Source organism: Camelus dromedarius, chromosome 2 (assembly GCF_036321535.1).
Source record: "Camelus dromedarius isolate mCamDro1 chromosome 2, mCamDro1.pat, whole genome shotgun sequence".
In the NCBI taxonomy this organism is placed as follows: domain Eukaryota; kingdom Metazoa; phylum Chordata; class Mammalia; order Artiodactyla; family Camelidae; genus Camelus; species Camelus dromedarius.
In genome coordinates, this window is record NC_087437.1 from 18971485 (window position 1) to 18983258 (window position 11774).

At 40.7% G+C, this 11774-nt stretch overlaps 1 protein-coding gene across 1 annotated transcript; it reads right to left on the bottom strand.

Moving 5' to 3' along the window:
* Positions 1 to 8909: 8909 nt before the first annotated feature.
* On the bottom strand, positions 8910 to 9686 carry LOC105086340 (proline-rich protein 23A). Its single transcript, XM_031453466.2, has one exon. It carries the CDS (start codon positions 9684 to 9686, stop codon positions 8910 to 8912), a length of 777 nt encoding a protein of 258 aa, XP_031309326.2.
* Positions 9687 to 11774: the final 2088 nt, after the last annotated feature.

Genomic DNA, 11774 nt, shown 5'->3' on the forward strand with positions numbered 1-11774 from the left:
AATTGCAAATTAAAAAAATGCCATTGGCAAACAATTTAAAGTTTGGTGTTATAGTTTGGCGAAAGACTACTAGAGGTTGTTTAAACCATTGCAACCACTCTAGAGAACAGTTCAGCAATATTTAATGAAACTGTAAATGTATATATCATGCCACTCATCAATACAGCTTCTAAGTATATTTCCTAGAGGAACTCTTCTTCAGGTGCATAAGATGACAAGTGTGAGGATGTTTACTACAGTTTTGTTTGTAATACTGAAAACTATAAACACAAATATCCATTAATAAATGAATGAATAAAATATGGTATGTTCATATGATGAAAGCTGAAATCTTTAGGAGAAATGAACCATATATATATATCTGTAAGTGACAATTTCAAAAATAAAGTTGAGGGAAAAAGTAAACTGAAGAATATAATGCTAGTTATAAAAATTTAATTGTCCACAAAGCAATATAAGTATTGATTATTTATATCTATATACATATATCTATATTCATATATTGATGAGAATGATACCCACCAAATTCATGATGTTATGAGAATCCTCAGGGGACAGGAAATGGGAATCAAAGGATATGACTACATTATCTGTAATAATTCCTTTTCTTTATAGTATAAAGACTTCAAGGAAATAGTGCTAAGAAATATCAGCTGCCACTTCTGGGTGGTGGGCTCATAAGCATGAAAAAATGCTCAATAATGAATCAGACCAAGTGTCCATGATATGAGGCTGAGTGTGTCCTAGGGAGTATCTGTTCTTATCACCCCCCAGGAGAAATCACGGTAAAGCCCAGACTACCATGAAATTCAGAAATACCCAATTGTTTGTTCAAGTACAGGAGACTTGTACAGACATTGTACAGACTGCTTCTGTAAGGAAACAGTATCATAGCTTCTTCCTTTCCTCCTTCCATTAAATATTGCTTTCAATAATTTCTTCATTCCAATTTTGGAAATACTTCCCCAAAGTCCCATGTATTACATTTGTGCCATTTATTTATTCACAATGCATTTATCTTGATTGACCAGGTCCAGGTCCAGGGAAAGGTGTGAGGAAAGCAAGAAGGAAGGGAAAAGGAAAATTGCTGATCAGACTTTATCCAAATATTCAAGACCTACATGAAGAAAATTAGTCTTTTTTTTTAACTGCCAGAGACCATAATAAATGGAGATGAACATCAAGATAAAAAGGATCAATTTCTTGAAATTGTGGTGGACAGTGTGATGCACCAAACAGAATCTTCTTCAGTGAGAGTTGTTTTTATAACTGGCTTTAGCTATCATCCCCTTTAGAATTTGTCTCAGGTTAAGAAAGCTACCTTGCCCAGGGCCATGGCCCTTCTCTGGTCTTTCACACCCACTGACTGATGGATGAGGGAATTGGGCTATCAGATTAACCTGGGACAACTCTAACCAGCCATTCTAACTCCAGAGCTCCCAGTGAAGTTGGCTGAGACTGTCATAGGACCTGCTACACCTCAGCTTCTTCCTCTGACCACTCGTGTTTACTTTGCTTCTCTTTCACAAGGCTCTTAATAAAAATTGTGCTTGCTTGAAAAAAATGGGGATCAGAAGTACTTCAGAAGACACTGTGGAGGTCATACAGGTAAAACCATAATTACAAAAAGAAGGAAAACCTGGAATGGAGAGAAAGAAGAGGTGCATGGGACAATGATGAAAAAGAGCATACATTGGTGAAAAAATTGAGATGAGTTTGAGTCAAGAGTAGGGATGAAACAAGAAAAATGGACTTGGCTAAAGGTGACAGAGGTGAAAGAAATAGCTTGTGCGGCAGAGGCAAGGGATCTAAACATCCATGGTTGGCTATTTGTGGTCTACTGTCCTTGCTAAAAGTCCTTACCAGAATCCCTCCCCCCATTCCAATTTTTTTGCTGCCGCTGATTATGGCATTTTGCTAAAAACAAACAAACAAACAAAAAACCCCCAAACCAGACACCAACAAAACTGGAATAAAACCCTCACTTGCCCGCTGTCTACGAAGGAAGATTCTCCATCTCTGGTGGCATGTGCTCTTAGTGGGTCTAGGTAGATTACTAAGAGCCGGAAGCCCGGTGGTAAGGAATTGTGGGAGGCAGTTCATTCCTGGATAAGGCATCTCTGGGCCTTGCGCTAAGGATGGTGAGGGCGTTGGGGGCGCTCGTGGGAACTTCAACTCAGAGAGGGAGGCAGAGGTTGGAGTGGTGTGTTCGGGAAGGGCTCCGGAAGGTAGAAGTCCACAGTGTAGTCATGGTAAGGAGAGCGTCTCTCTGGACTAGGGCTGGGGGCCCAAGGCCAGGACTCTGAAGAGCAGAACCCAGCAACTGAGCTGGCTGCAGCTTCCATCCCAGGCGTCAGGAACTCGGCATCCTCCTCCTTCTGGTCCTCCTCACCCTCCTCCTGCTCCTCGTCGGCCTCTTCTTAGTCGGAGATCTCTGGGACAGCTACACAGAAGGATCCCTGCTCCAGGGCGGTGGACTACCCCCCGAGTGCTCAGGAAAGCAGCCTGTTCCAGGCCGTGTCCGCACTGGAGTTCGACGCCTGAGCCCAGGAGAGCCTCAGGGACCACCAGCGCGAGGGTGCGATCTCTGACAGACACTTACAGCATCGACGTGGTCTTGGGCTCCAGCAGCAAGTCCACGTCGTCCAGAGCCAGATGCAGGGCACAACCGGAGACCAGGACCACGACGGAGGTGAGCGCGCCCAATGGCAGGGCCACCATCAGCTCGCCCAGGCTGGACACCGCCTCGGACCCGGGGCCGGTGGGCTCCTCCGTTCGGCGGCACTTGGCAGGCTGGGTCCTCCGGCCTGCGCTTCCTGGCTGCCCACCACCTCGACTGACGGCACGGCGGACTGCTCTCCCGGGATCTGGCAGAGGGCGACGTAGGGCTTGGTCCTGCACGCTGGGACAGCTCTCAAGGACCGGTGCACCCCTTCAGAGGATGCAAGCCCGGGAGGGCAGGGTTGGCTTGGGGCGCAGGATGGCGCGACACGGGGCCAGTCCTCGGAGCTCCGTGGGAGCCTCCCGGGAGTAACGCAGTGCAGACTTCCTATGGAGTAGCATCGGGGCCGCTGTGCTGATCCTCTTGGGTTCGATCTTCAGCTCCTCACGTCGATCGGTCTGCGAGCCGGATATAATTCACGACTGGGATGTCATGTGACCTGGGGCGGCCGGAATGTCTCAGTGTAAGTCCCGCGTTCCACCAGAAGGGCACTCGGTGCGGTGTAGTAGCACGGAAGCTTTTTTATTTAGAAAGTATGGGGGAATACTCCTTGGATGCCCATATGGGGCCCAGTGGTCTTTATTAGTTTTATACTTGGGATAACAGCCAAAATACAACCTCATAAATTGCTTGCTTACTTTTAGAAGTAGCCTATGTCTAATGTCTTCTAGGATTTTCCATGAGGCTATGGGAAGCCTTTATCCCATCAGTAGTCAGTCCTTCCCAAAGCCACTCACATGGTTCTTGAAATTCTTTTCATTCAGGAAACAAATTAGAAATGCAATTTTTCTTTGATAAAAAAGCTTTTAAAAATATTCAAGTGAAATGGATTGATTGTAGTTTTTTTTTTTAAATTGTTGGAAGTCAGGCAGTGGTAATTATTAATAACAGTAGCAAAATTTTATCGTAAAGTTAGCTTTTTGCATTCAAACTTACTATCTGACTTGTGTTATAATGAGTGTTTAAAAAATTAGTGATCCAATTTCAATTTTTTCCTCATTGTGCAAAACCAGTTGTCCCAATACTTTTATTGAAAAATTATTTCCTTACTGAGTTGCATCTTTTTGTGGGTTACATACTTTTTTTTTCATGCATGGATCTGTCTTTGATCTTTCTATTATGTTGCATTTATTTAACTGTCTAACAAGAAGCAATTGCACACAATTGATATTTTTAACACATTAAGTTTGATGCAAACCATTTAATACATAATAATACAGTGCTAGTTAAATTAGTATATTCTCATAGTGAAGTTTCTTTGGTCAACAGAATCTTTGTTTATGATAATTTTTGAAAAATGGTTTTATTAAGCAAAGAATTCCAGGTCAAAACAGTTATTTTCTAGCAGTATTGCTGTTATTCCACTGTTCACTGGTTTCCATTGTTAACTTTGGGAAGTCAGTTGTCTAACTGCCTTTTTATTGTAGTTGTCTTTTCTTTCCACATATCAAAAGTATTCTCTTTGGATTTGGTGTTTTGTGGGCTTATAATAGTCTGTCTAAATGTATATTTTAAAAATTTATCACTCTTGAAAGTTGTGGTGCTTCCTGAATGAGGACACTATACTATGTCCCAGAACTACATATATTTTTGCAAATAGACTTCTTTTCCCCTTCTTCAGTGCTGAAAATCTTGCCACTTCTATCTGCCATAGGAACATGAAGACTAATATCATGCCTTTTTTCATTGTAGGAACCTGTTCATCCAAAATATCTCAGGTTAAAAATCTTCAAATATGCAATACATGACCTTTTTTCACTGCCTCCTATCCTTCTCTACTTGCTATACCTTTTCATTCTGCCTTCTGGAACTCACAGTGAATCTCACATCTAAAAAAACTTCCAACTTTCCTGATACTCCCTTTAAATTTCTACTGTAATTGAAACCTGCTTGTTCTGAGTACCTGTCTTTCCCTGGAGGCTTCTCAAGTGGAGGCTGTTTTCTCTCACACACTCTTAGTACCCATACCTGGAGGTACAGTATATGTTCTTCTAGCTCTTCATTGATGTTTCCCAGTCATTTCTCCATTCTTCCTGAATTTCAGAGCATCAGAGTATAATCTCACTCTAATCTATCTTGGTGCATTCCTCTACCCTCTTTCCAACTCCAGGGCTTCTCTTCCTCACTACTTAAATGTTTTTTTATTCTTGGTTTTCTGTCACTCTCCTGTATTGATGCTGTCATAATTCTTGGTGACTTGAAAATACACTTAGGTAGTTCTTCCAAAACATTGGTATATCTCCATCCTTTACCACTCCTCTGCAGTCTGGATTCCCTTATCTCACTTCCTAGTAAACATCTCCATGGGTATGTAATAGGCACTGCAAATGACATACGTTCAAAATTGTACATATGCACCCACCAGTGAAATTACTAACCACATAGGGCAATCCAGTGTGATTTGTGAAAAACAAATAAGAGAAGATTTTACCTTGAGGAAATGAATTAATGAACCATTAATTAATGTTTAAAATTTTCAAAACATAAAGGATGGGATACCATCCATGAAACAAAAATAGGAGTTTATAATACTAAGTGGGGGAAGTTTTGAAACGAGAATAAGGAAGTAAAATCTTGAAAAAAATCTTTGAAATAAAAATGTTCTTGTGGAAGTATAAACACAAGTTGCATTTCTATACACTAACAATGAAATAGCAGAAAGGGAAATTAAGAAAACGATACCATTTACCATCATGCCAAAAAAAATAAAATACCTGGTAATAAACCTACCCAAGGAGGCAAAAGACCTGTATGCCAAAAACTATAACACTGATGAAGGAAATTGAAGACAACATAAACAAATGGAAAGATATACTGTGTTCTTGGATTGGAAGAATCAGTATTGTTAAAATGGCCATACTGCCCAAGGCAATTTACAGATTCAATGCAATCCCTATCAAGTTACCAATGACATTCTTCACAAGCTATAACAAAAAAATGTTAAAAATTTTTATGGAAACACAGAAGAACTCGAATAGCCAAAACACTTTTGAAAAAGAAGAATAGAGCTGGGGGAATCATGCTCCCTGACTTCACGCTATACTACAAAGCTACAGTAATCAGAACAGTATGGTACTGGTACAAGAACAGACACATAGATCAATGGAACAGGATAGAAAGTCCAGAAATAAACCCACAAACGTATGGTCAATTAATCTATGACAAAGGAGGCAAGAATACACAATGGAGAAAAGGCAGTCTCTTCAGTAAGTGGTGCTGGGAAAACTGAGCAGCTACCTGTAAAAGACTGAAATTGGAACATTCCCTAACACCATGTACAAAAATAAACTCAAAATGGATTAAAGACCTAAATGTAAGACCAGATAATATAAAACTCCTAGAGGAAAACATAGGCAGAACACTTGCGGACATACATTACAGCAATATATTTTTTGAACCAGCTCCTGGAGTATTGGAATTAAAAGCAAAAATAAACAAATGGGATCTAATTAAACTTAAAAGTTTTTTACAGCTAAGGATACCATCAACAAAATGAAAAGACAACTTACAGAATGAGAGAAAATATTTTTAAATGATGTGACTGACAAGGGGCTAATTTCCAAAATATACAAACAGCTCATACATCTTAATATCAAAGAAACAAGCAACCCAATCCAAAAATGGGCAGAAGATCTTAACATGCAATTCTCCAGTGAAGACATATAAATGGTCAATAGGCACATGAAAAAATGCTCAGCATTGCTAATTGTCAGAGAAATACAGATCAAAACTACAATGAGATACCACTTCACACCAGCCAGAATGGCCATCATTGAAAAATCTACAAATGATGGATGCTGGAGAGGGTGTGGAGAAAAGGGAACCCTCTAACACTGTTGGTGCTAATGTAGATTGGTGCAGCCACTATGGAGGACAGTTAAGGAGGTTCCTTTAAAAACTGAAAATAGACTTACCACATGATCCAGCAATCCCACTCCTGGGCATATATCCAGAGAAAAATAAAATTCAAAAAGACACATGTATCCCAATGTTCATAGCAGCACTATTTATGATAGCCAAGACATGGAAACAACCCAAATGTCCATCAACAGATGACCGGATAAAGATGTGGTATATATATACAATGGAACATTACTCAGCCATAAAAAAGAATAAAATAATGCCATTTGCAGCAATATGGATGGACCTGAAGACTGTCATTCAAAGTGAAGTGGGCTGGAAAGAGAAAGAAAAATGCCATATGACATCATTTATATGAATAATCTAAAAAATAATAATTAGGATACAAGTGAACTAATTATTATTTTGATTTCTTGAATATGTGTAAGCACATTTGACTGTCCTTTATGATTGGATTACTGCAGTCTGTTGATTCTTATTTTGTGCTTGGCTTTATTCCTTTGATAATTACATAAGTTTAAAAAGCTAAAGATCTAATCTGTTCTTAGAAACAATAATTAGTACATATATGAAAACTAAAAAAATGTGCAGTAAAAAAAATCAAAACGTAAGGGATGGGATGCCATCCATGAAACAAAAATAGTTTATAATACTAAGTGGGGGAAGTTTTGAAACAAAAATAAGGAAGTAAAATCTTGAAAAAAAATCTTTGAAATAAAAATGTTTCTGTGGAAGTATAAACACAATACTGGAAAATTCATGAAAAGATTAGTTAATTGGATTAAAGAATAAAGAAAACTAGAATTGATAAGGCATACATACACAATATTAAGATATTAAGAGTCATGGGAGATTGAGTGGTGTCATTATTTATCTGATTGGATTTTTAGACATGGGGGATGTGTGAGTTATTATAAGAGACAGGGCCTAAGATTTTGTGGGATTTCAGGCAAGAGATAATTTCCCATATTAAGATAGTTAACCACATTCCATCAAGCCAAATAAAAATAGAATCTACCCCTAGAGGTATTACAGTGAAACTGTAGGATGCCAAAGGAAAAGAAACATTAAAAAATATGCTAAAACGAACAGCTGAATGAAATATAAAAAGAGTAACAACTTGATTGGCGGAGATTTCTTGCCTACAACAACAACAAAATGGCAGAACAATGGAGTAATATCTTTAAAGTACTTAAATATCATTTTAGAGTTAAGAATGAATATATAATAAAACATTTTTAGATATACAAGACTAAGCGTGTACCACACGAAAACATGTTGAGATTTACAAAACCAAGATAGTTTACCACACGTAAGATACAGTCTAAATAACTATTAAAGGATATTCTTCAGCAAGAAGAAAACTGAGGCTAGACTTTGACAGTAGAATGTTAAGAATAAAACAGTAGAGAAGCAATGGTAAAGCATGTTGGTAAATATAATTAGTATTGATGTTTTTTAAAAAATGAAACCATCTTGTTAACTTCAGTTTTACTAATAGATTTTATTTCTTTTATAAAAATGTGAAGCAAATATGGTAATAAATTAATTTTTTAAAGGCTAAAAGTTTGATTTACGTAAGAAAAAACTCAGGGTAGAATTTAAGATAAATAATATGGAATAGCAGGAACACAAACATTTTACATCATTCTGTGCTTCAAAATCACCAGATGAACAGATTCTAAGAAAAGCATATCCTAGTGCAGGCTGAAAACATCTGATAAAATCCAACATTTATTCATAATGAAAAGTGAACTGACTGAAAGAGAACTTCCTCCAGTTCAGAGGAGGAAGCTATGAACAAACATCATACTATTATGTATAGTAAACATACTATTTTTCAGTTTTCCAGGAGAGCAGCTTGGAGCAGTAAGAAAGAGAAATGCGATGGCTAAAAGTCTTTATAAATTCATGGGAAAACACATAGGAAACTCACAACGTGATAAATCAAGTGATTTCTTGGTTTGGGGAGAAACAAGGAAGCAACGGTATGGTGCTGGAGAGAGTAGAGTTTGAGAGAAATAACTGATGCAAAACGCGGGGGAATGGAGAGGCCTGAGGATGATCTTGTAAGTCCAGCCGTCTGAAAACACATTGTCTCGTATGCCTGGGCAGATTTTTCATTTCAGAGATGAGGTCTCTAGAATCTGCTTTCTTCTCCTGACCTCTTCTGCTACTATAGACAGTTTGGAGGGAAAAAGGAATTGTTGGCACATGAGGTGCTTCATTTCCAGGTTGTAGCACATTCAATGTAAAGAAAGCTGGGAAATCCATTGGGCCTGCAGGATGGTAGCCAGAATTGTTTGTGTATGGACTGGGGTGCAGTTCATTCCGGGAACAGGCATTTCCGGGCCTTGCGCGCAGGACCGTGAGGGCGTTGAGGGCGCTCGTGGGGACCTGGACTCGGAGAGGGAGGCAGAGGTTGGAGTGGTGAGTCCGGGAGGGGCTCCTGAAGGTAGAAGTCCAGGGTGTAGTCGTAGTAAGGAGAGCTTCTCTCTGGACTAGGGTTGGGGGCCTGAGGCGAGGGCTCTGGAACCAAGACCTCCGAGTTGGGGCCCGACATTTTTCCAGCCGAGGGGCGGAGCCCAACCACTGAGTCGGCTGCAGCATCCATCCCAGCCGACAGGAATTCGGTGCCCACATCCTCCCGATTGGCCTCTTCTTGGGCGGCGATCTCTGGCACAACTACGCGGAAGAATCCCTGCTCCAGGACGACGGACTCCTCGGGAGCGCTAAGGAAAGCACCCTGCTCCAGGCCCTGTCCCCACAGGCGTTGGACGCCTGAACCCAGAAGGGCCTCGGGGACCAGCATGAGGGTGCGATCTCCGAGAGACACTTGCAGCACCGACGTTGGCTCAGGCTCTAGCACCAGGTCGACGTCGTCCAGGGCCACGTGCAGGGCACAGCCGGCGGCCACGACCACCACTGAGGTGAACGCGCCCGCCGCCGGGGACCGGGTCAGGTTGTCCAGGCTGGACGCCGCCTCAGACCCGGGGCCGGCAGGCTCCTCCGTTCGGCGGCGCTTGGCAGGGCCGGGTCCTCCGGCCTGCGCTCCCCGCCCGTCCGCAGGGTAGGCGCTGGGGCTGCGGGGCCGGCTGCCCATCACCTCGACCGACGGCGCGGCGAACCGCTCTCCCGGGACCTGGCAGAAGGCGACGAAGAGCTCGGTCCTGCACACTAGGACAGCTCTCGAGGATCCGTGAAGCAAGCCCGGGCAGAGAGGGGTGGGTTGGCTTGGCGGGGAGGATGGCGCGACGCGGTGCGAGTCCTTGGAGCTCTGGGGGCGCCTTCCGGGAGTCTCGCGGTACAGGCTTCTTGGGGAGCGCGTCTGGCGCTGGGCTGGGCGTCGCGCGTTCTAATCTTCAACTACTCACGCCGATTCGTACGCGCACCATACGGCCAAAGATGTTGCAAGTGACGCTAGCGTCACGCTATACTCCTCTTCCTCCGAGGCTCCGCCCAGTGGAAATCCCAGTATCTGCGCTGCCCAATTGCCAGTGCTGTGGTTGGTAGGTCACAGTAGGGAAATACTTTTATAGTCCTCTAGGGGGCAGAATACTTGTGTATGTATTTTTAGAGAAACATTCACCTATATTAGAAGTTCAAATATTACTCACCTTTAAGATTAAAGTTTTCCTTTGATTTCAGGCATTCTAGAGGAAAGACCACTCAAATAGACCACCCCCTCTGGAACATAATACAGACCCACCTAAATGTTTCATGAAATTTCTTTAATTCTTAGTCTCTCATTTCAGGATTAAATGGAAAATACTCGTATCTCTTTAGGTAAAATTCTGTTTTAATATTAAGTAAAATATTTGTAGCAGTTTCTTCCTGAGGATTAAGGCTGTTACAAAATTAAAACAATCTTAATATAAGTAAGTTATTCTATTGAGCATTTATTATATGTCTAACAGTCTACTGAGCATTTAAAAAATGATCATTTTCATAAAAAAAAGCCCAACACTTTATTGAGGTATGATTGATATACAAAAATCTGTGCAAAAAGGCTGTACATATTTACATCTGAAATATGTGCAGTTTACTGTACAGGAACCATACCACAATTTTAAAAAAGCTGTACATATTTAATTTATAGGACTTCAGTTTGGGATAAGTGGACACTTGTGAAATAAACCATCACCACAATCAATACCATAAACATATCTATGACCTGCAAAAGTTTCTTCCTGTCCTCCTGGAAAAAACAAAGTGATCTTTTTTAGTCTTCACAACACTGACGCTCAGAATGGTCAAGTAAGTTTTCAAAAACTAAATATGTACCTGGTTTATATTAGTTGTGGGCATCAAATGCACATTTATCTAGTTTTAAGTCATGGATTCTTGACTCACGTTTTTCCTGTACACATGTAGAAGTGGATAGATAATTGTTCCCATGTATGCCTTTAGAAATTAATAGGTAATGCCTCTGTCTTTTTTTTCCCCGAAGTGTTTTTCACAGTTTACACTCCTGTGAGCAGAGTATGTTTCCATTTCACTATATCCTTGCAAACATTTCTTATTAATAAACTCTTAACTTTTTTCTGACCTGGTGTAGTAAAATGATGTCTAACTCATTGTGTTTTCATTTTGCATTTCTGATTGTCAATCAAGGTGGATCATTTTTTCATATGCTTATTAGCCATTCTTATATCTAATTCTTGACATGTTCCTATCTTCCATTATTTTTACTTTTAAAAAATTAGGTTTCAACTCTTCTTCCCACTTTATGCAGTACTGGTACATTCTTCTTCACAGACCAACTCGGAGAGCACCTTCTCAAAAAGGCCTTTGCTGACTGTTTTATTTGAAATGACTTTCTTTGCTTTTTGTCTCTTCACTCTGTTTATGGCCTTCATAGTATTACCACAATCTGTAAATAAACAAAGTATTATTTAAAAAAACTGGGGTTCAGTCATGCTACATACCAGTCACTTATCAAATTTATGTGTAGCAGTTGTCTCCATCACAGTCTTTGAGAATTTTAGCACCTGATTCACTGTAATTCTCACTCATTCCACCTCTGTTGTAATTTGTGGTGGCTTTAATGTTCTCATGGATCCCCCCCGCCCCCAAATCTTGGCCTCTTAATTCTCTTCCCCTTCAACGATTTTGTCCTCCTTCTTATCTCTTTGACTCATACTCTTGACCTTATCATTATGAACCTGATAGTAGTCATCAGTTAGATTCA

Excerpts from the sequence above, each read along its gene's own strand:
- LOC105086340 (XM_031453466.2), bottom strand. The coding sequence starts at position 9,686 with ATGGGCAGCCGGCCCCGCAGCCCCAGCGCCTACCCTGCGGACGGGCGG.